The 26,314-nt window shown below is 55.1% G+C and overlaps 2 protein-coding genes across 12 annotated transcripts in view; one reads left to right on the top strand and one right to left on the bottom strand.

The window, feature by feature from the left end:
* CYTH3 (cytohesin 3) overlaps positions 1 to 15,449 on the top strand; it is a 101,631-nt gene extending 86,182 nt beyond the window's left edge. For all 6 annotated transcript variants that reach the window (XM_070484173.1, XM_044747319.2, XM_070484174.1 and 3 more), the window contains 8 exons: positions 4,640 to 4,720; positions 6,057 to 6,169; positions 6,362 to 6,510; positions 6,778 to 6,889; positions 11,762 to 11,838; positions 11,922 to 11,993; positions 12,104 to 12,258; positions 12,531 to 15,449. In XM_070484173.1, the coding sequence (XP_070340274.1) occupies positions 4,640 to 4,720; positions 6,057 to 6,169; positions 6,362 to 6,510; positions 6,778 to 6,889; positions 11,762 to 11,838; positions 11,922 to 11,993; positions 12,104 to 12,258; positions 12,531 to 12,603 (832 nt within the window). In that variant the 3' untranslated portion in view covers positions 12,604 to 15,449. The remainder of the gene's footprint in view (positions 1 to 4,639; positions 4,721 to 6,056; positions 6,170 to 6,361; positions 6,511 to 6,777; positions 6,890 to 11,761; positions 11,839 to 11,921; positions 11,994 to 12,103; positions 12,259 to 12,530) is intronic.
* Positions 15,450 to 15,620: 171 nt separating this feature from the next.
* USP42 (ubiquitin specific peptidase 42) overlaps positions 15,621 to 26,314 on the bottom strand; it is a 39,679-nt gene continuing 28,985 nt past the window's right edge. For 4 of the 6 annotated variants that reach the window (XM_044747313.2, XM_044747311.2, XM_044747317.2 and 1 more), the window contains 6 exons: positions 24,201 to 24,917; positions 23,979 to 24,073; positions 20,599 to 22,092; positions 19,279 to 19,577; positions 17,583 to 17,626; positions 15,621 to 16,639 (listed from right to left, as the gene is read on the bottom strand). In XM_044747313.2, coding sequence (XP_044603248.2) covers positions 17,619 to 17,626; positions 19,279 to 19,577; positions 20,599 to 22,092; positions 23,979 to 24,073; positions 24,201 to 24,917 — 2,613 coding nt within the window. In that variant the 3' untranslated portion in view covers positions 15,621 to 16,639; positions 17,583 to 17,618. The remainder of the gene's footprint in view (positions 16,640 to 17,582; positions 17,627 to 19,278; positions 19,578 to 20,598; positions 22,093 to 23,978; positions 24,074 to 24,200; positions 24,918 to 26,314) is intronic. The other 2 variants (XM_044747316.2, XM_070484177.1) reach the window with 1 other exon arrangement.

A 26,314-nucleotide genomic window follows, 5' to 3' on the forward strand; every position in this document is an offset into this window, starting at 1 on the left:
AGCGAAAGCCCAGAAATAAAACCACACATCTGTGGACAGCTAATGTTCGACAAAAGAGCCAAGAACGTACAATGGAGAAAGGAAAGTCTCTTCAATAAATGGTGTTGGGAAAACTGGACAGCCATATGCAAAAGAATGAAGGTGGACCATTATCTTAGACCATGCACAAAAGTTAACTCTAAATGGGTTAACAACTTGAAGGTAAGATGTGAAACCATAAAACTCCTAGAAGAAAATCTAGGCAGTACACTCTTTGATATTGGTCTTAGAAGGATCTTTTCAAATATCGTATCTCGCACAAGGGAAACAAAAGAAAAAACAAATGGGACTGCATCAGACTAAAGAACCTTCTGCAAGGCAAAGGAAACCATGAACAAAATGAAAAGACAACGCACCAACTGGGAGAAAATATTTGCAAGTCATATATCTGACAAAGGGTTAATCTCCAAAATATAGAAAGAACTCACACAACTCAACAACAAAAATACCAACAATCAAAAAATGGGCAGAGGAAGATACACCGATGGCCAGGAGGAACATGAAAAGATGTTCAGCATCACTAACCCTCAGGGAAATGCAAATCAATACCACAATGGGATATCACCTTACACCTGTTAGAATGGCTATAATCCCCAAGAGAAAAAAAAAGCAAAATGTTGGAGATGATGTGGAGGAAAGGGAACCCTCATACACTGCTGGTGGGAATACATACACTGCTGGTGGGAATGCAGACTGGTGCAGCCATTATGGAAAACAGTATGGAGATTTCTCAAAAAATTAAAAATAGAAACACCATACGACCCAGCCATCCCACTACTGAGTATTTACCCAAAGAACCTGAAATCAACAATTCAAAGAGACTCATGCACCCCTATGTTCACTGCAGCATTATTCACAAAGGCCAGAATGTGGAAGCAGCCCAAGTGCCCATCAACAGATGAATGGATAAAGAAGATATGGTGTATATATACAGTGGAATATTACTCAGCTGTAAAAAAAAGACAAAATCATCCCATTTGCAACCACCTGGATGGACCTTGAGGGTATTATGTTAAGTGAAATAAGCCAGACAGAGAAAGACAAACACCGTATGATTTCACTCATGTGGAAGATAAACAAACATATGGACAAAGAGAACAGGTTATCAGTTACCAGAGGGGAAGGGGCTTGGGGGTGGGCATGAGGGGAAAGGGGCACGTATACATGGTGACTGAAAAATAATAATGTACAACTGAAATTTCACAGTGTTGTAAACTATTATGACCTCAATAAAACATAAGAAAAAAGTGATGAGTGGGACACTTTCCAACTCATTCTATGAGGCCTGTACTACCTGATACCAAAACTGTGCAAAGACATCACAATAAAATATGACCGCAGATCACTATCTCTTGTGACTGGAAGCAAAAATCCTCAAATAAACATTAGCAAATCAAATCCAGCAGTATATAAAAAGGATTGTACACCAAGTGAGATTCATCCCGTGAATGCAAGGTTACTTCAACCTACAAAAAATAAATTAATATATATATCAATAGAATAAAGGGCAAAATCCACATGATCGTCCCAATAGATGCAGGAGGAGCATTTGATAAAATTCATTGCTTCATGATAAAAATACTCAAACTAGGAAAAGAAGGGAACTTCCTCAACATGGCAGAGGGCACCTGTGAAAACCCCTCAAATTCTCTCTTGCTTCCCCTTCAGATCAAGTACAAGGCATGGATAACTGCACTCAGCACGGCTGTCCAACGTGGTCCTGGCAGTTCCAGCCAGGGCAGTTAGGCAGGAAAATGAAATTAAAGGCATCCAGTTTGGAAAGAGAAAAGTACAAGTTTCGGTAAGGTTGCAGGAGACAAGGTCAATATACAAAATTCAGTATTTCTATACAGTAGCAATGAGCAAGCGGAAAAGGATATTAAGAAAAGCAGTCCATTTACAATAGCATTGAAAAGAATAAAATACTTAGACATAAATTTAACAGAAGTACAAAATTTTTACTCTGAAAACTATGTAAAATGTTGGGGGAAAAAATGAAAAGGACTCATTAAACGGAGACATCCCATGTTCATGGAGTGGAAGATTTAATATTGCAAAGATGGCAATACCCTCCACGTTGACCTACAGATTTAATGCACTCCCAGAAAAATCTCAGCTAACTTCTTTGTGGAAGCTGACAAGCTCATTCTAACATTCATAGAGCAATTCAGGGGCCCGGAATGGCCACAGAAATCTTGGGGGAAAAAAAAGGACAAAGTTGGAGAACTCACACTTCCCAATTAGACAACAGACTAAAGCTACACTAATCAAGACAGTGTGGTCCTGGCATAAGGTTAGACATATAGGTCGTGGAGTAGAAGTGAGAACCCAGAAATAAACCCTCACATTTACTGGCAAGTGATTTTTGACAGGGGTGCCCAGACACTTGAGTGGGGGGAAAGAGTAGTCTCTTCAACAAATGATGCTGGGACAACCGGGTATCCACGCGCAGAAGAGTGGCATTGGACCACTAACCGTACACAAAAATTAAGGTAGATCTAAGACCCAAATACCAGAATTAAAACTATAAAATAACAGAAGAAAAGATGTGACCTTGGATTAGGCAAGAGTTTCTTAGCTGTAACACCAAAAGCACAAACAGCACAAGAAAAAGATAGGTCAACATCATCAAAATTCAAAACGCGTGTGCTTCAAAGAAGCACACTTTTTTTCATCAAGAAAGTAAAAAGACCACCCACAGAATAGGAGAATATATTTGCAAGTCATGTAGAAATCCGATCAAAATGTATATCTAGAATAAAAAACTGTTACAACTCAATAATGAAAAGACACATAATTATAAAGTTGGGCAAAGCTCCCAGGAAGATACATAAATAAGTGTCTAAGACCGTGGATGGTGGCCAGCATCATTAGCCATCAGGAAAATGCAAATCAAAACCACAACGAGATACCACTTCACATCCACTAGCATGGCTGTAGTGGAAAAAAAAAAAACAAAAACAGATGATAAATGCTGGTGAGGATGCGGAGAAGTTAGAACCCTCGTACGCTGCTGGTAGGTTATGAAATGATACGGCCACTTTGGAAAGCAGTTGGCAGTTCTTCAAAATACTAAACTTACCATGTGACCCAATAATGCTGCTCCTAGGTATGTGAATTATGTGTCAACAAAGCTGATTTAGGGAAAAAAATTGAGCAGCGTCTTAGGAGTTCCGACACCTAGTCTAATAGGGTGTGCTGTGAGGGCTTCTTCATCGTCCTCTGGCAGGTGTGCGACGAGATGAACTGCATTTGCATAATGCAGTCCGACAATCCACGCAGTCACCCAATACTGAGTGCCTGCAGATTTTGAGATCCCAAAAATATTAAGTTCCAAGTCCGTGCCAGGAACTGTTTTAGGCGTTTGAGTGGCGTTGGTAAGCAGATGGCTTCCTCCGCTTGTGGCCCTTCATTCCGCTGGAGCAGTGCAGAAGATACATGATAAGCATAAGAAATGAGAAAACGTATCATGTGTTCGCAGGCGATCGAGGCGAAGGAGGAAGGGAAAAGCAGGAGAGCGTAAGGGGCACCGGGAGAGCTGGGGGGCTGGTCAGGGTGTCTCATTGAGAAAGTGACATTTGTGTCAGGATGTGGAGGGCACGAGGGAGTGAGCCCTACAGGGATCTGGGGCAGAGGCTGGGCCACGGGCTGGCATGTGCTGTGGCCGGAGGCCAGGGAGGGGACAGAATGGAGATGTGCTCAGGGCAGTGATGGCCTCTGGGCTCATTGTAGGAGGGAAAAGGGGCGACATTGGAAGGTTGACATGGAGTGGGGAGGGCGTGGTCTGATTCACCGTTTAGAACAATCCCCCTGGAGTAGACTGTCTGGCGGTGGGGTGAACGGCAGCAGAAGCGGCGAGAGCAGCCGGAGGCGGTCATGGGCTCCGGAGACGGAGCGGCCTCCAGGCTGGAGCTGCCATCAGTGGCTGGGAGCCACATGAGGGGATGGTCAGCTGGGACCAGTGGAGCTGAGGCGCCACCCTCTGGGTGGGGCAGGTGGGACCAAAGTGTTTTGCTGGCTTGGGGGGGGGGTCCTTACTGCACCTCGAGATCGGGGCTTTGGGAACGGCTTTGAGTTAAAATTCCAGTGAAGCCAGTTGTCGCTGTTACATCGTTTCCCATTTTGTCGTCATCTTTTATGTTGACATGAAACCTTATACCTTTTACGGTATTCTCACGTTCACTTTAGTTTTGCAAAGCTAATTATGAACGTAAGGTATCATTTCTCCTCCAGTCCTTGCTTTCTGAGCCCAGACCTTCACTTCCTGGTGTGTGACACCGGGGTGGCGTCCCCTCTCTGAGCCCCTGCCCGGGCTGGGGGAGTGATGGGGCACGTGCCTCCTGGGCTGAGTGGAGACGGAGGACGAGGCACCCACGGGTCGGCCCTGGGATCTCAGGACGGTCCCCTACCCTGACTCTGACCTCTGCCAAGTAAACTCTTTGTATCCTGCTGGGTCATCTTTGCGCCAAATCCAAAAACAAACACACCGTGACAAATGTCTTAACTGAGTCATACGACATCAAAGCCTGCAAACACTGGCTTTAGGAGATGTTTGAGATCACACGCAGTGGGCTGTAACCCCGTTTCCTTCTTTTCCCAGGGACGACTTTAATATCAGAGTCCTCCAGGCTTTTGTCGAACTCCATGAGTTTGCCGACCTCAACCTCGTCCAGGCCTTGAGGTGAGCGCTTCGTCTGGTGCTGTCCCGGAGCAGGTGGAAGGCAGGGACAGAGGCCTGGACGGGAGGGGACCCATCCACTCCGGGGGATCCGGAAGGGCCGCGTGCGTCTCTGGGGACACTGGCACCCCTCGTTTCTCATGGTCTCTCCGGAGCCGCAGGAGGTGGAGCGCAGACACGCACCCCGGACATGGGCTTCTGCTCACCTCGTCGTGCCCACTGGTTCTGCCTCCCCCTCACACTTCCTTGCTTTCTTCCAGAATTAATGACATTTGGCAGCTGTGTGCATGCTTTCTTCCCACTGCTGCGGTGTGTGCCGGGGAGAGGGTGGGTGTCCTGCCATCGGTGGCCGCCCCCAGTCCCAGTGTCGTCCGGGCAAACCGGGCATCGCTGGGCGTCAGGCCCTGAGTTACAACTGCCTCTGGAGCAGAGGGGCCGGTGTCGTCTCTCCAGATGTCCACTCCAGTCATCCTCCTGTACACGCTCCTCTTCCTGGACCGCTGAGAGGAGCTAATTTCTTCCATGGTGTCCAGGCTGAGGCACCAATGGCTGCACCTCGAGCCTGGGCCGCACCGGCTCCCCATCTGGTCTGGGTCCTGGATGGACGAGCCCTGAGCCCATTGGCCGCGGGGTCCCTGCTGGGAGCAAGCTCCCGCCTGCCCTGAGGCTGGGAAGCATGTGACTGCCCACATTGGTCCTGGTCTCCGCTCTTCTCCTCCGTGCTCTGCCCCAGCGGGAGCTCTTTTCCTCGTGGCATCCCTCTGCTGCAGACTGAGGTGGCGGCAGCGTTGCTGTCTGACCCTCCCGCCCTTGTGCTCAGAGCTGGCCTGGGTTACACAGTGTGAATCCTGCTGCTGGGGTTCAGGAGCTTACATTCAATTTTTGAAAACCTGCGTCACGGAGAGGTGCGGGCCTGGTGCGTCTGGGGGGGCATCTATGGTGTGGCAGCCAGGAGGCCATTTCTTTTAGCTGGTCAGTCTCTGGCCCAGAGCCACAGGGTCCTGCCTTGCTCCTGCAGGGGAGACATCCAGCTGGCCCCACAGTGGACGGCTGAGGGCACAGAGCTGCCCGCTGCCACCAGTGGATTCTTGGGCTTTGCTGCCCCACAGCTCCCGGTCATCCCTCTGGTGCCTGTCCTGTCTTGTGGCCCAGGGGGAGGAGCGTGTGGTGCTCGGCCCTCGGAACATTGCCTGGGTTGGGTTTGGGGTTTCTGACAGCTGAGGCTTCTCCTGCGTCGCCTGCCACCTGCTCCATGCACCTGGTGTCCTCCCTGGGGCCCGGCTCGTGAGGCCGGGGCCGTGGAAACACGTGGTCATTCCCAGTGCTCCTTTCTCTGCAGGCAATTCTTGTGGAGCTTCAGACTTCCAGGGGAGGCTCAGAAGATTGACCGCATGATGGAGGCGTTCGCGTCCCGCTACTGTCTGTGTAACCCCGGCGTCTTCCAGTCCACGGGTCAGTGACACAGCCGCGCCCAGCCCCTGGTCCTAGCCCCAGCGTCTGTGTTGTGGGCCCGCCTCCCCGCCGTGGCATCCCCAGGGCAGCGCCTCCTGCACGCGTGGGTCTGCCTCTCACGTAGAAATCCTAGACCAGCTTCTCGGCTTCGCAGGCCCTGAGCGCTCCCTGCTGCCCTCTGACCTCTTGCAGACACGTGCTATGTGCTGTCGTTTGCCATCATCATGCTCAACACAAGCCTCCACAACCACAACGTGCGGGACAAGCCCACCGCCGAGCGCTTCATCACCATGAACCGAGGCATCAACGAGGGAGGGGACCTCCCGGAGGAGCTGCTGAGGGTGAGCTGCTCCGAGCCTGCTGCCCGCTGCGTCCGAGCTTTCTCCCTCCCTCCTCGCCGGCCCTTACCTTGTCCTTGGTCCGCAGGAGTGTCACATTCTGCCCATGAGCGTCGGCAGCACCAGTCCGTTTATTTTAAAGCATCTTTAGGGAGCCCCCGGCTCCCTGGTCCTGGGCCTGATGCTGCTTCTGCACTTGGGAGAGAGGGAAGGACGGGTCCTTGCTCCTCCGTCGCGGTCCCTGAGCGCTGGCACTTTTCCTCCTCGCAGAACTTGTACGAGAGCATCAAGAACGAGCCGTTCAAGATCCCGGAGGACGACGGCAACGACCTGACGCACACCTTCTTCAACCCTGACCGGGAGGGCTGGCTCTTGAAGCTGGGTGAGTGGCGGCCGGTGGGGCGGGACCGCGGCTCCGTGCTCCTCCCAGCGAGGGCCCCTGAGCAGAGGCAGGGACCTCACCAAGAATGCGTGAGGCCAAAACCCGCTCCCGGCGGCCGCCCGCCCACCCCAGACTCGCTGGCTGCTGTTCCGACTCGGGCCCTGTCCGAACGGGGCCATCCTGTCAGTGTCCGTGGCCGAGAGGGGCGCCCGGGCTGCACGAACCTCCCAGAAAACTGCTCACTTAGTGTCCAGACAAACCCAAGGCAGTTTTCTGTTCTCACCGGCCTCCGAGAACCTGCGTGCCTCTCTTGGTTCGGCGTGGCTGATTTTCCATGCGTGCTTTAAATGTGCCTTCTTGTTGTTTTCCTTCTGCCTGTGGCTCCCACCTTTCTGTTCTGTGACGGGCTGTCCCTGCTTGTTCTGCGGTAGGAGGTACGTACCCAGTGGCTTCCTGCCCTTCCCCAGCCGCTCATTCCTCTCTCGGTCTCTCTCCCCCGCTGGTCTGTGTGAAGCTCTGACTTGTGGCTGCCATTCGTTTGACCCGTGTGGCTTTGGACTTGCTGGGGTTAGCTTCACGCCAGGGGCAGAGAAGGTGACACCCACACCGCAGGGCTGGGCGAGGAGTGGCCGGAGCGCCAGCCTCCCTGTTCCCGGGGTCCGAGGCCCATGGGAATGCCGCGTGGGCACAGGCTCGCCCCCCGTCTGTAGGGCCGTGTGGCAGCGAGGTGGCCAGGAGCCAGCTCTGTTCCTGTAGCCTCGCCAGTCACCCATCTGATACTAACCTAGCAGCGCACGTTTGCATCCCCCCTGGAAAGAGTCCGCACATGGCGTAGAGGCTTCCGAGCCGTTGACAAAGAAGTAGAATGGCCTTTGCATTTTCTGGGCAATTCTAGGAATTGGTAGGGGTTTTGACGCTGGGGGGTTGGGATTTCTGCTTTCCTGTGACGTTAGAGCCTGTGAGATGTGACAACTGTGTGCCATCCAGGCTGTTTGAGAACAGATTGTAAGACACCAAGGCCTACGAGAATTCTGGTGACTTTGTGTTTTTATTCAAGGGGAGGACAAGACACGGGCATGGTGACAGTGTGGCAGGCGTGGGGGTGCGCGCCATGGGTCTGCTGCTACAATTTGGGGTCTTGCTCTGATTTATTTTCTGGCTATGCTGAGGTCTGGGAGAATTCTGGATCTTTGCCTAAAGACCCAGAACCACAGCCTCAGACTTGAATGCCTGAGGAACCTTCAAGGTGTCCCCGACTGTCCGGTCACATCACACTCTGGTCCTGGGTGAGGGCAGGGGGGATGCAGCTAGAACACCAGCAGTGGCACATGGGCCTTCCCATTCCTGCGTTGCCAGCAAGTACCCCTCGTAGGCCGGGGACAGCGCGGGCCTGCCTGGCAGCCGGTGCCGGGGCTGCGGCCGGCTCTAGAGGCAGAACTGAGTGAGTGGAATGAAGGCACCACGGGCCTTGCTTTCCAGCCTGTTTTCCGGCTGAGCAGATAAGTGGTCCCCGACATCAGTGCACAAGTCCTGGGAGCTGCAGAGCTGGCTGGCCCTGAATGAGGGCCCGAGGGGCCTGAAGCAGCTAGATGTGGCCTTGGCACAGGGGATGGCCCCCAGGGGCCTGGGCTTTGCTCATTCCTTGCCCCTACTGCCCATCCCTTGTGTCTGTGTGAAGGGGAGTCAGTGCTGGCGTCCTCGTTGGCAGCCACAAAGCTGGCGATGCTGGCGCTGCTCAGACCTGGAGCCCGCTGGCCAGGTGATGGCCCGGCAGCCTCGGCACGCCCCCTGCTGCCTCTCTCGTCCCCAGGCAGCCTCTGTATCCGCTCTGTTCTCAGAGCCACTCCCAGCAGCCTGTTGGGCTGGTCCCTCCAGGGCTCCTGCCCTGCCTGGCCGCACCGGCCCCCAGTGCCCAGAGATGTTCTGCCCACAGGCCTCCTCCCGCCAGTTTTGATGCTGGCCTGGCCACCCGAGACTGGGGGTGTCGATCTCTGAGGACCAAGGAGGCCCTAGATCTGCTGGCAGTTGATGCTGAAGGGGCATTTGGTGGGCCCCAGGTGGGTTCCTGCACTCAGCTCTGGGCCCCGCCAGCACAGGGTGGACACAGAGGCGTGTGGCCCGAGACCTGTGAGACGGGCCTAGAGGACAGACCGTGTGCCCCACGTGCCTGCTCAGACGGAGACGGAAGGCGCAGCGTGCCCCTGCTCAGCCGGGTCTTACTGTCAATTTAGCCTTGGTGCAGGTGGCCCTTCCCAGAGGCCTGGGCGAGCACAGGAGTACCAGTGTCGCTTAGTGGTTGTCAAGTAAACACCTTACACAGCAGGCACTGGGTTTTGAGAACGAGTCAGTTGTGTTAAAAACACTGGTAGGAATGTGGGTCAGAGTTGAGCTGCCGTGCATAAAAAAGGATGCATCGCAGGCGTCTGTGCATGTGCTGGTTGTGGGCGCATTAGGTGTGGGCACATTAGGTGTGGGCGCACGCACGTGCCTCGTAACAGCCATGAAAATAGTGGGAAATTTGCACAGAGGACGTGGGGAAGCCAGGCTCCTTTCTGCAGGCACGGGGGGCGGCTGCGCAGGTCCCCGCCCCTGAAGCTCCGCCTGAAGCGTGTGCAGGAGTGGAGCAGCAAAACCTGCTGTGGTCCTGAGAGCGAGGGCATGGCCACTGGCCCTGCTGGGCTGCCCGCGGGGCTGAGAGGGTGCCTGGGGGGGCCCCAGGGGCCTCAGTCTAGACTCCTGCAGCCCGCCTGGCCTTGAGCCCTGGGCCAGAGTTGGGGTCCCCAGACAGGCCCCTGAACTCGGCGCAGAGCTGGGACGCCTTCCTGGCCAAGTCGCTTCTCAAGGCAGCTGGCAATAAGGGTCAGTGATAGGCGTGGGGCCTGTGGTGACAGAACACCAGCAGCCACCCAGTGACCCAGCGACAGGAGCATGAGGCAGAGCCGGTGCTGGGCAGATGATGCACAGGGGCTGGGGGCAGCTCTGAGAAGCGGCTCGGGACATAGCGGAGGGCGGGGCGGGGGGCAGGGAGCCGGAGTGGGCCTGGGGCCGTCTGTCTGTCTGTCTGTCCTGGGGATTCAGCTCCTCTGCTGAGAGGGGAGCCCCTGGGGGCTTCAGGCCAGGAGCAGCGGGATCATTTATTTTTCAGGAGCCGCGTGGGCTGCTGTTGGGGGTCAGAGGGTGCTGTCCCAGGACTCGTTCCCAGTGGCCTGGGGCTGGGGGGATGTGCCTGAGGAGAATGGGTGCTGTCCCCTGTCACCAGAGGACTTTGGGACGAGGCCGATTGCCCTGAGGCTCTGCTGGGGCCCCTCCGTGTGAACTTGGGCCTCCCTGTCGCTGAGGCCAGGACCGCCTGTGCCCTGCCGGCTGCTGGGGCTTGCCGTGTGCTGGCTCTTAAAGGGGACGAATGAGAGGCCCTGTCCAGTGGGGAGCGGAGGATTCCGGTGGAGTGCCGAGGCTGCACGCAGGGACAGAGAGCAAGAGCCCAGCTCAGGGGGTCAGAGAGACGTTGGAGGAAGGGGTATGGCTCCAGACCCAGGAGCGGCTTGAGCAAAGGCCCTGGGGCACGAAGGCATGAGCTGGGGGGTGGGCTGGGGTCTGAGGGCCGAGGGCGCTGCTGCAGGAATCTCGGAGAAGCATGTGGGCAGACCCTTCTGATGGGGCTGGAAGTGAGGTGGGGGCAGCCCTGGAAAGTGAGGCGGGGGGAGACGCCCTAGACCTTCCCTCCCAGCGTGGCCCAGCCTCCACCTGCCTGAGGCCTTGCAAAAGAGGAAGGACAGTGAGGCAGGGGGAAGGGTCCCAGAGGGGTCTCCAAGCGCCCGTCCTCCGTGCCACCAAATCCTAGCAGTTGGGGCTCTCTCCCTCCCTGAAGCCGGTGTCTCCCCCGCCTGGATCCTTGCGAACATCAGAGGTCAGGGAGGCCTCCTGTCTCAGCCCTGGGATGACCTGGGGGCCGACAGGTGTCCCTTCTTGTCCCCCCGTGTCCTGCACGACATTTCCTTCCCTCGTCCTGTCTCCACGTCTGTGCAGGGACCGGGTCTCTGACCCTCAGCCCTGACGACACTCACCTGCTCCATGTTGCAGAGAAAGGGGGGCGAGCTCACCCCCGAATGTCACTGCCGTCACCTTGGGGAGCCGTGGGGCATGGAGAGCCCTCTGACCCTGTGCCCATGTGTCGTTTGACTCTCTTATTACCACATTGCATGTTTTTCTCTGTTTTTTCAACTTCATGTCAGAAGCAAGGGCTAGAAATTGAAGCCAGTTTGTCTCTTCTGAATATTTAAGAGTAAAAAAGTTGTCTGTAGTGAAAGGCGAGTAGATGCAGGCGGGCTCTGTGTGTGTGTGTGTGTGTGTGTGTTTCCATGTGGGTTCCAGATCTTGTTAAGAGATTAATTCAATCGAACAATTCCCTGGGCCGAGGAGTAATTGATTCTGATGGATCCCAGGGCTGCCCAGAGTCCTCGGTAATGCGATAGCGGCCGCGGTAACAGGATTACGGCCGGACAGACCGGGAGCCGCCCTGACTTCATCCTCCTGTCATTTCCACGTGGGGAGATTAAACCCATTCATCATGACTAACTTTTCCCGGAAGCCGAATTGGGAAGCAATTGGGTTATCTAGGTGGCCATGGAGAGGGCGAGGGGGTGGGCCTGGGGGGTGCATGCAGGGCCCCAGGGCCACGCGCCCCCTGGGCGCCAGCGGGCAGGCACACAGCCTTGCGCAGGCCTTGGCTCAGTGTTGGGTGGAAGGTCGGAATTTTCACGAGGAAGGAAACTGAAAGCCAAGCTTGGCATTTCTAAAACTGCAGGATTTAGTGTAGGGCCCGGGCCCTGCCGCTGGCCGCCCCACGCTGACCCTCGAGGCCTCTGCTTTCAGGGGGGCGCGTGAAGACCTGGAAGCGGCGCTGGTTCATCCTGACTGACAACTGCTTGTACTACTTTGAGTACACCACGGTGAGTGGCCGGGCGGCGGCGGTGGGTGGTGGGGCCCTGCGGCCGGCCGGGCCTGAGCGCCGCCCTGTGCTCTTCTCTCGTAGGACAAGGAGCCCAGGGGCATCATCCCGCTGGAAAACCTGAGCATCAGGGAGGTGGAGGACCCCCGGAAACCCGTAAGCTGCCCTTCTCTTGCAACTCCTCTCCTCCCCGACCGGCTGGGAGCCTCACCCGCCGGGCCTGTGGGGACATGCGCCGTGACGGCCCCTCTCCCTGTCTCCGCCAGAACTGCTTTGAGCTCTATAACCCGAGCCACAAAGGGCAGGTCATCAAAGCCTGCAAAACGGAAGCTGACGGCCGAGTGGTGGAGGGCAACCACGTGGTGTACCGGATCTCGGCGCCCAGCCCCGAGGAGAAGGAGGAGTGGATGAAGTCCATCAGGTGCGCGGGGAGCCCCAGCTCCGAGCCGTTTCCTTTGGGTGGTTAACTGAGAGAGGGTGTGCATGCACACGTGTGCGCACCTGTCTGCACGTGTGTGTGCCTGCCTGTGCGCACCTGTACTTGGGCGTGCAAGACCCTGACCCCTCTGCCCCCAGCCACTCGGAGGAGCCGCTCTGCTCCTGCCGCCTGCCCCCTCTGGTTGGAGGGCCTGCGGGCGCTGGGGCGGGAGGACCCACCCTCCCACCTAACCGAGTCTTCCCCCTTTCCCCCAGAGCGAGCATCAGTAGGGATCCTTTCTACGACATGTTGGCCACAAGGAAAAGGAGGATTGCCAATAAAAAGTAGAGCTCTCCTGGCCTGGACAGGTAAAAGGAAAAACCAAACCCCACAGCAGAGAGTGACTGGAGGCCTCCCCAGGACCCCCTGGGCCCCGGAGGCCTTTTCCAGAGGCGTCTCTGGGAGGCGCTGCCTCCGGGCTGTGCTCTGGGGTTGCCCAGGCCCCCGAGGCGGCCCGTGCGCGTGTCTGGGATGTCGTCAGCTGTGAGCCTCTCCTTCCTCCCGCCGAGCTGCCCGCGCCCGCAGATGTCACCATCATCCTCCTCGCCGGCCCTGCCCGCAGCAACGCCCGGGAACCTCACTGCCGCCAGTGGCGCCACGTGCGCTCACGGTGCCGGTGCTCACTGTTCCGGAAGCCACCGATTTCTAGCAAAGCAGGAAAGGAAAAGCTACCACTTTTTTATTCAGAGTTTTTTTTCTCAGATATATATGATTCTAGCTTTTATATGCCTTTTTATATTCTGAAATTATAATGAAAGATACTTTCTAACAGTAGTATTTTTAGAATGGCAGCTATAAGTTTAACTCCTGGACACAAGTATGTACTGTGTGCACTGAAAGAAATGCCCCCCCCCCCCCCCCACGTATGCAGTGCCTGGAGGGCGGGTGAGGCAGGGCGCTTGCACGGGGCGGGGCGCTGGGGGGGGGCCTTTCTGTCAGCGAGGGGCACCCTTGTCGCTCCTGGTGGAGCCAGATGCCCTGTGTCCTCAAGGGCGACACGCACTGGGTGGGGCTGGGGCTCCAGGTGTCCAGGTCCCCCAGGACCTCTCTCCAGCTCAGACTTCATGGCCCCACAGACACTTTCTAAAAAGGCAAATCATTAATATAAGTTGTGGTTTTGGGCGTTTATCCTGTAACTCTGAACCCCAGCGCCGCTAGTCTGTACGTTGAACCAGGTGAAACAGCTAAGATTTGACTGTTCCTGACCCCACACGGCAGTTTCACGGTTCAGCTGCACACGTGGCTCAGACTGGCTTTTGACCACGGTCTTCACCATTCAAAACCTTTTGGCAAAATGAACACTTACTTTACTGACCTGATGATAATTTGAGCAGATTCCTCAATGTAATGTATAGACAGGTAACTAGAAATAAGCCTGTTCCGTGTTTGCAGAGATTTAATCTGCTGTTATGAGGAGGGAAAGAGCAGCTGTGGGAGGAACGTGGGCGGCGCTTAGGTTTTCCTGTAAATAGTTGCAAACCCCAAGTATCTGCCGGTGGTGGAACTTGGGGAGATCACGACCAGGAGCTGGTCGGGCTGCGTGTTGGTGTGAGTGGGTGAGGCTGACCCGGGAGCTGGCCGAGCCGGGCTGTCCTCAGGATGGCCAGGGACAGAGGCCTGCCTTTGTGTCGGACCCCCTGGCCCCACCCAGCGCCCGGCCCTGCACTGGCTGGGCTGCGTAGACGCCCCGAGTCTGCACCCTCTGGAGGTCATTAACTCCTGTGCACGATCAAGTCCAAGGAGGGGATCCTCTGACTGTGCCCTGACGCGGAGGTCCCCCAGGAGTCACCTGCCTGTGAGTTGCCTTGACACTGAGCCTGCGGGCGGTGGGCCCCTGGCCCCGGTGCAGCTGACCTTGACGTAGCTTTAAGACACACTAGACAGCAAAGCGGTCTGAGCCCACGACGCTCCGACAGGCATCAAACGGATTTTTTTGGTCACTTCCCGAGCTTTTAGGCTTTGTTACTGTACCGATACCTCAGATTTGAAACTTTAGTTTTTGAGAAAGGCAAGTCAGCGTTCCTGAAATGCGACTGGTATATATGCAACTCTGGCCTCAGTCTTCCAGGAAAACAGAGACGCTGTCCGGACCCCAGACCATGTGCTGCCGCCACTGCTGCCACCTCGCCCACTCATCGTGTCTCGAGGAAAACCCGCTGTTAGGCTCCTTTGTCTGCCTCCAGGACCCTGGGGGTGGCGGGGCGCTCCGTCTCGGTTTGGCCTCAGGTGGGGCTGGGAGAAGGGAGCGGAAGGGAGCACCGTGAGCAGCTGTTCCTCTGGGCGTCTGTAGAGGCCCCTTGCCTGGTGGCCCCGGCCCAGGGCCGATGCAGAAGCCGGTGCTGAGGGTCTCTAACTGCCATCAGAGCGTTACCTGGAATCATCTAATTGCAGGCGGTGTTGTGACAGTATTAAGCTGACAGGCAGGCGGCCATCACTTCCACCAAGCCCCCGGGTCAGGGGCCGTGGGGGAGGGCCTGTGGCCTGGACCTCAGCATGGTCGCGCGCCCTCCTCCCCACCCCCGTCCGCGCTCAGGGCTCCGATCAGCCGTCCGGCTCTGGCCAAAGACAGCTTCCTTCGGGACATGAGGCCGGGGGCGTGGGGGGCGGGGGGAGGCGGCGGCTTCCACGGCCCAGCCTGTTACCGTGGGAGGGTTAACGGGACGACCCTGGGCCCAGACAGGCGACAGTGTCTTCAGGATCACAGAACATTTTCGAGCAGTTTAATGTGGTACCAAACTGAGTCAAAATAGGAGCTATTTATAGATGGAGCGGCCTTTAATGCTTCATATAAAGCAGCGCATATTTTTAAGGTTAAAATGCGTCTATCTGCATAGATGTGCTTTGCCCAGAAGTTAGGTCTGTTCTAGACCAGAAACCACATGTTGTGATTTCTCATTTTATTTTTTCTTAGGAAACATTTCTATTTACAGTAAATATAGTTAATATGTAAATAATGTACATATAGATTGACTTCTGGAGTGTTTGTTTTTCAATGTATATACTCCCACAACGTGCATGAAGAAATATCCTATATCTATTGATATTTTGTTGTAAAGTGAATAGTCAAATTGGAGGGTGTATGGCTATCAAATTGCAAATACTGTTCACTAAATAAAAATCGAACGCACTGTTCACAGAGTGTCTACGGCCTGGTTCTTTAAAATCGATGGTCAGGTCCCACCCCCCACCCTGGGGTCCGCTCCTCCCGCGCGGGGTGAGCGCCTGTGGCTGGAGCTCTAGCGGTTGTAAGAGGGCGGATGCAACAGGAAGGCGGCCGGCTGTAAGCAAATGGGGAAAACAGCAGTAAAAAATAAGACACAAAGTGTTTAATTTGCTGCCATTTATATACTATATAAATTTTACATGCTGTATATTTACAGTGGGGCAAGTGCTTTTTTAATCTTTAAAAAAACAAAGATCAAACTTTAGACATCTCTGAACAACAGCAACTGTATGAAGCATACAGATCATTCAGATACAAACTGTATCCAACACAGTCTCCCCACTCCGTCTCCTGATGCAGGACCAGTGAATTCTAAGTGTATCACAGTTTGATAGCATATCCATATTAAAAATAAAATCACAGTATGATTCTGTCTGTAACTAGAAACTTTAAGGGACCAAGCTGACGACTCAGACTCCAATATCATAGTCAAGACAAGAGACACTGTATAAAAAAGTGTTATGTAATAAAAACATACTGTAGGCTTTACAAATAATGTTTGGATTATACATTCATAATGTAAATACTCATCATAACTGGTAAATTGATTGGAATAGTTCCACAAAGTTCAAAAACAGAACTTGTCTATAAAATACATCTTCAAATCTTGAATACAACTAAAATATGAAGCAAATTAGTTTCTAGTATCAGACATTACAGAAAACACACTGCTCTCAAAAGTCTAGCTGAGAGCCCGTGACTCTTTAAATAAGTCTTTAAATTAAGTATGCACACTGTCGTCTGTCCTTAGCGATCCCGCGGCCTCCCGGTGGCCGCGCGGCTGTCCGCCTCGGAGGAGCGTTACGTGGACACGGTGATCAACCTGAGTCTGTGATTAAGCAGCATTGAGATGTTCTAGTCCAGGGCGTTATTTCAATGTGATCTATATACAACGTATTGTACAATGGTCAGCAGTTGTAGAAAGTGTTCATCCGTTTGGAAGAAGGGTAATTAAGAAAAGGTAAAAACTAAAAAAAAAGTTCTTCATGGTAAAATCTGTACAGTATTTACTAAAGAAGCACCACGCAGATTTGGACAGAGTTCTCCTCTCTCTTTATAATTTAAGCTGGGTTGGGGATGGCTTCTGTTGGACACTCGAATCTGAAAGACAGGAGGCGGCGGCGTTAGTGCCTGCCGGCGGGTGGCCCCGCGGCGGCCTCCGGGGAGCACGCACGGCTTGGTCGAGACCCCGGGCCGCGGGGAGCTCTTTGCGAGGACGGCGGCCCGCGCGGAGGGCGCCATCTGCTGGGCGCGGGCCGCCCACCCTTCCCACCCGGCCCGCTCGCGCCGGGGCGGAGCGGCTCCCGGCCTGGCCCTCCCGAGGGCGCGCCCTGAGGCTCGGAGTTAATGCTCACTGTCCTCTGCAGACGACTCACTGACATTCATTCACGGTCCCCCTCGCTGCGAGAAGTACATTTGGACAAAGTTCCCTTTCAGCAGCAAAATGGCTCGCTTCCCCTCCGCCTCGGCAGGTGCAGGGCGCCCTGCACGAACTACGGACTCCCGGGGCCCCTGAGTGACATGCCAGCGGGAAGTTACTTGACGCCCAGGTTCTGATCTGCTTTAAAGCACCCAAACTGCATCCGGATAAAGCAAAGTCCCTGTGTGAATGGGCGCGAGGTCGCCCACCTCGGTGGTTCCCAGGTCTGCACAGGGGTCGGTGCCCCGGGCCGGCCGGGCGGGGGCGGCTGACCCCTGTCCCCAAAGCCGCGGCCCAGGCAGTGAAGGAGCGGGGGTCCCGGGGCCTCTCGGGCAGCTGGGTAGGTCAGGGGCAAGGGACAGGGCTGCTGCAGCTCTCCAGGCATGGACCAAAGGCCTGCCGACTCGGGGCCTTACGCTTGTCCCCTTCCCTTACAGTGGGGGACGGCGGGGCTGGGGGGGGGGTGGGACACAGTTCCGGTGCCCCCAGGCCGCAGCCGGAACTCAGCACAGCTCCAGCGCCTGGACCCAGGCCGGAGGGTGTGCTGCCCCGGCTCGCGCAGCTCCACCCGCGTCCCCCAGGGCCACGACGCCGACGAGACACACAGACAGGAGAGGAGCTTACCAGAACTAGTGAAGTTTTTGTCTGGAGACCAAGTTTTCAATCACCTAGAAAGCAAAGGTCAGGAAAGACTTAACGGTGGTTTGCGACAGCGGGCGCCTACGCCGTGCGCACCAATGATCACACCCCCAACCGGGCCCGGCAGCTGACTGTCGCCCGAGATCCCTGCTAGCTGAGGCTGAGGAGGCCACGCTGTCACGTAGCTACTTCTCCAGGGTCCCAGTGAAAGCAGGAGGTGGCGTGGCTCACGGAAGGCCGCGGCCCGCAGGCGGGTCAGAGAGCAGCGTCTGCCAGGAGGAGCGCAACCCGCGGGCCGAGAACAGGAGCAGGGGAGAGGGGAGCGGTCGCGGCACGAGGCCGAAGGGCGCGTGGCAGACAGGCAGGGGGGCCTGTCCTCAGCCAGTCGCACAGAAGGCCAAGCGGGTGGCCCTTCTAGGGGAGGACGGGACGGGCACACGGGCTGCTCAGCCCGCTCGGGCGGAAGCGCAGGTGCACACCATCACGGGGTGCACCCGGACCAAGGACAGGGACACAGGGCCACTGCTCCACAAGAAGCCAGACTGAGCCCCTGGAGACTCATGTCTAGGCCACAAGTGCCACCTACCAGAGTCCACCCTCAACCTCCTTTCCCTCCCAAGCCCTTCCCCAAACTCCTGAAGTGCTCGGGGAAGCCAATCTGAAATGCACGGAATTAATTTCTTAAAGAAACGGCGCCACCCGGCTGCAGCGTCACCGCCACTGGGGAAGGCACCCTGCCTCACGGAGTGCCCGCAGCACGTCCCACGGCACTGCCCTGCGGGGGAACAGTCCATCCCTCAGGTCACCCGGTGCCCTCCTAGCACCGATGCTCTGTGGGACCACCTAGCTGAGATGACCCCTCTTCAACCAACAATCATGGGCTGTGGGCCACCGGAGGGGATGGGCCTGCCCCCGTAACACACGACATCTCACCCAAATCCCAGAGTTGGGAACCAAAAGGCCTCTGGGCAACCAAGATGACAGGGCAGTCACGAAAGGGCACCTTGGGGGTCCAGGGCAGGGGCTGGCAAACTTTCCCGGCGAAAGGCCGGCCGACATGGTCTCAGCTCGTGGGCCACACTGGGCCGGGTGCTGCTGGCCGTGTGACTGAGCAACCGGCCGTGTGACGACCGAGTGAGTGGCCGGCCTGTCCCGCTGAACTCTCTGTGAACCGTGATTCGCTGCCTCAGACTTCCCTGAGCGCTGACCAATGCCGCTCTCGCCGCGCAGGGTGCCAACCCCTGCCCTCGGCCGCCTGGGACCCCCCACCCTCGGCCAGGCGCTCTCCCCGGGGCCAGAGGCCCCGAAGCCCGCCGGAGAGGTGAGCAGCTGCCTGAGGTGCCCCGGGAGCAGGGAGGGCGACTGGGCCGTGGGTCACACTCGCCATGCCTGGGGGGGGCGGGGCGCGGTAAGGGTTTAGAGACAGACAGACTGCAAAAACATTTCCGTCAAAAGTGGCTTAAAAACAAAAGTTCTGGGCCTCCAGGAGACACTCAGACAGCACAGCCCTGAGTCCCAGAGGGCGATCGCAGAAGTTCTGGGGCCCGGCTCGCGGGAAACGCCAGGGAGCAGGGCCACCACGCGGGGCTCCGCACCCTTCGGACCGCGGGCTCTTCTTCCCCCGTGCGCCGCCCCTCCCGACAGAGTTTGTGCGTCCTTAGTTCCGAGCACCTCCTCTTACCCTGGCCGCACTCCGACAGACGACACCTGTCGGCCCTGCTCTCCACGCGGAACTTCGTGTTCTCGCGGAAAGGCCCGGCGCCCTCCAGAGGCAGGCCCTCGGCGAGCGGGAAGCCGCCGGCTGCCCTCCGGAAGCGGGCGACAGTCTCGCAGGCGGCGGCCTTGGCCAGGCGCAGCCCTGAGTCTCTGAGCGCATCCTCGCACTTGCGGGAGTGCCTCTTCCTCTTCTTCTTCTTCTTCCTGTGCCTGTGGAGGTCGGCGTCAGAGTGCGCTCCCGACAGCTCGGAGTCCTGCTGGTGCCTGCGAAGAAGCGGCAGAGCTCACACCTCCGCGCGACCCCGGGCCGGCGCCTCGGCTGTCACAGCCGCCACCGCCACTCCTGACGCGAGCCCAGCCAAAACTCTGACCCAACTCTGTCCTCTGTTTTCATTCTAAGGATTTTTTAATCCCGGGCTCGTAAATTCCCCGCCGGCAACCCCACCCACCACTGCCCTCAGCTTCGCTCGGAGCGAGGGGCTGGCCAAACGCCAGCGGGAGGATTTCACTAACGGTCCTGGAAACTAGGGGCAGAGGGAGCAAACATTTCTGCCAGGTGTCTCAAGCACAGAGGAGGGGGGCAGTGACTTCTCTCTTTCCCAAGTAACCACCGTCTACTTCCCTATGGGCTTTGCGGATCTTTCCCCAGCGACGTCCCAGGCCTAGAACAAAACGAGCAGTAATTCTGTCTGTGCTCCTCCATCTCATCACGGATAAGTCACTTGCAAGACAAGTGCCAACCAATTTAACTTTTTAAAAATACAAAAACAAACTTCCTAAATAGATTTCAAATTGAGAAATGGAGACAGAAAAATAGACAAAGGCAACAAGTGACGTGTCGCAGCTCCCCAGTGGAACAGCAAGAGGACAGTGGCCTCCCATTCCTGCCCACCTGGTAGTCAGTGAATTTGAAGGAAGTGTTAACAGACGTGAAGATGTAACTACATCAGACAAATAATTAGTACCGACTGACGCCAACTCCCATGTTTGCATTTTCTGAATGCCGCACACTTACCCCGAGATGTCACGAAGCATTACCGAAAGTGGCAGGATATCATTTTAAAGAATGAGGTTTTTAGGCATTTTACAACACTGTGAAATAAGATACAGCTTAAAAGCAGAGCATCTAAAAATAGTGAAACCTGAAAACCCACAGAGAGATGAAGAATAGAAATCAAACTAATATAAAAGCGACGCAGCCCTCTGGTGGCCACTAAGCTGCGTTGGGAGAGAAATCCCACGGAGCCGCCCGGGCGCACGGCCCGCCGCGCGGCCCACCCCTCACCTGGAATCTCGATCGCGGTGTTTGTCTTTGGATTTCTTTTTCTTCTTTGATTTTTTGTGCTTCTTCACTTTAGGCTCTTCTAAAGGGTCCCGTGGTAAGCTCCTCCAGGCTTTCTTTCCTATGTGACTGTCAGCATTTTCTAGACTATCGTATCTCCGCTTCCGTGCCTTGACAGTTTCGTGTTCGTGAAACCGATCGGCGAGGTGGTAAGTGTTGTCTTCAGCTACAAGTGCAACCTTCTCCTGGGCGTACTTCTCGGGGTACAGAGGAAGGACGTGGGACGGGCCTGCTCGAGGGCTGCTGAAGTGGTGTCGGCCCTTTTCTTTAGCAAGCAACTCATAGCCCTTCCTGCTTTTCGAGTAGTCCTTGTGCGGCCGGCTGGTGTACTGACCCGCCTTGTCATACTCGCGGTCGCCGTGGAAAGGCTTCCACTCCCACACCTCCCTGGCCGCGTAGGGGGCGTACCTGTCGTGGTAATACCTGCACTTGTCCCACCTCATCTTCTCCGGGTAGTATTTCTCCCGGCCCCAGGAGTGTTCGCTTTCTGAGTGGTGGTACCTGCTCCATTCCTGGTCTGACCCGCCTCTATTTCGAGAGTGGTGGTGGCCGTACCTGCCCAGGGAGCGGTGCTCGCTGGGGCTGCCCCTCTCCCCGTGACAGGGCTGGTGCTGGCTCCCGTTGCAGTGCTCCGGCCGGTAGCGCTCCTGCTTAGCCCGCTCTCTCACGTAGGAGTGCCGTTTTTTGTGATAATGGTCCTCGGTCTTGCTCCTACTTTCCCTTGCACGCTCTCCACTGGAGGAGCGATCTCTTCGGTTGCGATAATGTCCTCGATCAACTTTTCTAAGAGTACTGATTTTTTCCTTAACTGGAGAATGATCCTGAACTTTCTGCACAACCTTATTTTCTTCACCTCTCTCACTGTTACTGTGTTCAGGGCCCCCCTCGGGAGGACCCTCTGTGATCTTGTCTAGTTGAGGAGAGGGCGACTCCTCTGCAGACGCGCCTGTGCTTTTGGAAGGGTCCTCCACGGCCGTGCACTTGTCGCAACCGCTGCACACTGAGAGTTCATGCTCACGGTCACCCTCGGCACGTGCTGAGGGACTCGGGCTCAGCCTCCCCACCGTCTCCATCGCTGCTGAGTCCCGGGGACTCTCCAGTAACGCCCCCTTTGCGGCCTGCGATGGCCTGCTCGGATCGTTTGTCAGATCCGCGGGCTCACAGAGTGCGGCGAGCTGATCGTGCCCAGCGGCGCTCATGCTGCTGTTACAGAGTACGGCGGTGCTGGGCAGTGGCTCGGCGGGCTCCGTGGGGACGCTCTCGGCGACGTCGTCTTTGGCGGGTTTGCTGCCGGGCTCCGAGAGCAGCAGAGCCTTCTTCAGCTTGCTGCTGAGACTCGTGAGCGTCTGCAGCTTGCCCCAGGCGTCAGGAGCGGGGCTGCCGGCCTCCGGGGCTGCTTCCGGACTCTCGGCAGGGCTCTCCTCGGTCCGGGTTGGACTGCGGCCCGGCAAAACAAAGAAACACACAGATCAGTCATCTGCCTGATTGCTTATGGGGTTTCGTCACTGCCCTGCAGGGACAAACACCTCAATGCATCCCTGTACTAAATACTTTACGCCTTTAATATATCTGGTTGAAACCCAATACTGGGCTTATCATTTCTGGAAATTTCAAGTTTTCTCTTTCCCTCATTAAATAAAAATATAAAATTTTCTATCCAGCCGACCTTCTAGCCCATCTTGCAGCAACGATAATTCTGCAGGGCTAGCGCCTCCTGTTTTCAGATATACTTCTAATTCTTCCTAATAACTCTTTTAAGAGCTATTAAAAAAGTCAAGCGATGTTTGGGGCCCCTCCTCCTCCTCTGGGTCCCTCTTCTCTGAGCTTCTCTCGGAGCCTCAAGTGGGAGGAGCTGCCTCCAGACAGAGCCAACAGCTCTGTGAACCACGTGTACTGGTGCGGAGCCAGAGGCTTCAGGAAAACCTTCTGTGGCACATGAACTCGGCCCCTGATTGCTGTGGAGCTTTTGATGCTTTCCCAAGGTTAAGGAAAGTCGCCAGGAAACAATACAAAGCCTGGCGTGGCCCCTACTTTTTAGTGGCAAAATATCTGGGAGAGAGAACCAGGACAAGTCAACAGAGACGAGGTGCCCAGAGCGCGGCAGTGAGTCTCCCGTCAGCACGCAGAGCAGCACGCTTGGGTACGAGGCGTGGCTTCGTTTACACAAGCATCTGTAGGAACCCTCACACGCCACATTTGAGGAGAAACTGAGCTGGACTAGGAAAGAAACAAAAGGAAAGGCCTCGTGCAAGCGACTACGTCTTCAAGCTGGTCCACCTTTAAGGTAAGCGGGCAGTGAGTGTTCTCCGCCTACCAGACGGCTCCGTTCCGTTTTAATAATTAAGCCTTCCTAACAGAGGTTCTCAGCGAGGGCACGCCCACCGCCGGGGGCCATTCTGCAATGGGGGCTGCATTTCTGGGTTGTCACGATGGGGAGCACTAGTGGGCAGGGGGCAAGGCAGAAAGTCCCACATAACACCCAAGTGTCCCACATCCATGTCTCAAGGGGCTGAAACCCTGGTTATATTATTGGCCGTTTTCATGGACACTAGATTTTTCCAGGAACACGACCGTGTAAATCCAGAGTTGGTCAGAACTTCACCAGAAGTCGCCCACTATGAGGACGTCACATCCCTGATGGCGAATCTGTGCCTGGTACACAGCTCCTGACATCAGGCCACAGTCTCAACTGTCATTTCCGCGGCAGCCCTGTGCACAGCCGCGAGGCCCCGCGGTGTCACGGCGTCCCACGGCAGTGGGGTCTCGCCTGGCTGTCTACAGACTGAACTACCACTGCGTGTACAAGTTCCTTTCCTGTTATTCCCACTACATCCCAGTTAGGTCAACATACTGATTTCTTTTTTTTTTTTAAATTAGGTGTGGAGGCAGATTGTTTTATCTGTGAATTTGATTTCAGAATTCTAGAGGCGGCATAGCAAAATATTTGGTGCTTGATAGAGTGGAGAACCCCTGCCGTCTAGCCTTCATACATCATCATACATTTGTCATTAGGGGGATTAAATGAGACAGAGCCAGGTGTCAAGTTCAGAGGTGTGTTAAGCTCTCTTCCCAGAGACACGAGGCTGTGGAGAAGAAAGTGCCAGGTTCGGGTACCCAGTTTTCATGGACTATCAGCCTCTGATAAATTTTTTCTTTACTTTTCTAAAAGGCAAATTAACAAATTCTATTGATCATTATTCAAACATTCCAGGATTCAGAAGGTTCACTGTAACACTTCCCCAGAGCAAAAACAGTGACACATCCACAGGCACTACTGTGGCTTTCCGCCATGTGCTTCCATTTGCTCTAATGTATTATTTTACCTCGTTCCATCTGCCGAGCCTTTCGTTTTGTTGCTAAGTTTGAAGGTCTCTAAGATTTTGTCTTCTGGGAGAGGTGGCAAAGGAGCAGGCATCAACTACAATAAAAAAATGAAGATATTTCAACTCTAGTGGCCACTCGGTGCCCCTAAACCTAGCCAGGTGAACTGCCGTAACTGAGAGTCGAGGCACAGCCTGCCCTCCCCGCCCCTGGCCGCCACCCACCTTTCCAGGTAGACCGTTTGCCTTAGAAAAGGGATTTTCCGAGTGTAGAGCAGGCTGGACTTGGCAACTGGCACCATCAAATGACAGACCGTTCTCTTTCAGGTCGCCGTCTGTACTATTAGCACCATTTAGAGCAGCAGGTTCTAGAAGTTCGTGCTGAGAGGCCTCGTCGTCTTCGGCACCCTGAGCAGAAGAGGGCGAGCTCTCGGTCGTACCCAGACCGTTCTCCTTGCTGAGGCCCTTGGCCTCCTCGTCCGACTCCTCAGATGACTCGGCACCATAGGGGACCAGGACGCTTGAGTTCAGCTTGGACTTGCCGTTCATCACCGGCGTGGCGCAGGACTCAGCCGGGGTCATCTGCTTCGCTACTTTGCTGGAGGCCGGCGCGGCGGGCGCACTGGAGGTAGACTGCACTGCGGGAGAAGCGGTGATGGGAGAGGAGGGCACAGGCTTGTGTGGGTTCTCCAAAGAACCGCTGTGAAGGTTAGGCTGAGACTGACCTGGGCGAACAGGCAACTTGTTGTGAATACTGATCGTGATTTTTTGTTTCTTGGGATGTTCTGGAATAACTGAGGGCCTGTTAACTGACCAGTTTTGAACAGAAGTCGAAGCATTAACAGGACCAGCCCTGCTGACGCTGGAATTTCCGTTAGCACTCGACATGGAACTGCTCGGCGTCTCCTTCAATGGTCCGGTCCCATTTAAGTGAGGTGGGTTCTGGAAGGAAGAAGACCACATCGGGTGAGAGTTCTAGAAACAGTCCCAGACACAGAGTCCATTCTGGCTGTGGGCCCTTCCCATTTTGGTCATCTTTTTCTTTTTATGAGTAACAAGTTGCACGCATCTAGAAACACCCCTCCTCTCATCCGCTCCTGCCCACCGTAAACCTTTCATAGGTCATGGTTCTCTGGAAATTAAGCAATAAATAGGGACAACTGTTTTTGTCAGAGAACAACCCCCAGGCCCCCATCTTCTGCTCCAATCTGACAGAAACGAACAGGCCCCTTTGGGCACGGAGTCACATATGCTCTCCTTGGTTGGGTTTCTTGGGAGCCCACGGCTGTAAGGCAGACGGAAGCAGCAGCCAGCAGGGAATTACGACTGGCCCAGGGAGCTGAGGACAGAAGAGCTGCTTCAGACACCACTCACTAGGCCACCCCTCCCCCCAGGATGTCTCTGAATCCTCTCAGGCCATTATTCTGCTCCAGATTCCAGCTACTGCTGCTGTGCCCCAGAGGCTGCAAACCGGTGGCCATGGGACAAATCTGGTTCATGGGTGAATTCTGTTTGGCCTTCGTGATGTTTTCTTAAATATCTGAATTAGCTGCCATCTTAACATTGGAAAGTTTCATGGAAAAAAAAAAAAAGGCTCCTGGAAAATCCACAGCAGCACCCCCAAAAGAGGGCACGTCCTCTCCAGTCAGCCAGTGTCCTGATGGCACTGTAAGAGCTCCACACGGGAGCCCAAGGCACGGCCCGCTCCCAAAGGCACTTTATTTTGTGACTCCCGCTACAATCCAAACTCTGTCCGACGTCCGTAAGAAACAGCATATAACCGGACAATTTGTTCACTGATCCCAAACAAATTAAACTGCAAGCTGTGAAGACACTAAGCACAGACGACAGGGATGACTCCTACATGTAGACAGGCAGTCTACGATCTCAACTGGTACTTCTAGCAAGAATTAGGCCTCCACTCTAGGAAGATCCAGGCACACCGTCAGTTCTCGCTGAGAGGCCATCGGGAGTGTGACAGACTGAGCCAATGGCAGAGAGAAAAGGCCACCCTCCTGAAAGGGCTAAACGGACATCATTAAAGCGTTCTTTTGTGAAAGGGTCACTTTCCTAGAGTCTAGCATTAATCAAGAATCCCCAAATATTTACTCCATTAAGTGAGTGGAGTCCAAAGCGGGAGCTAAAATCTCTAGCATGTAAATATACTTATACCCAGACTTTCTTCTTGATCACTATATCCATACTCTGAGATTTCCTGTATATTTGAAGTATTTTATAATTAATGACCTGAATAAACTTTTTTGACAAATTCAGTTGTATATGAGGACATGACAACTATTGCAATGTTAGCTAGAGGGTTTGAACGACACATTTGAAAA

Source organism: Equus asinus, chromosome 14, assembly GCF_041296235.1.
Source record: "Equus asinus isolate D_3611 breed Donkey chromosome 14, EquAss-T2T_v2, whole genome shotgun sequence".
NCBI lineage: Eukaryota > Metazoa > Chordata > Mammalia > Perissodactyla > Equidae > Equus > Equus asinus.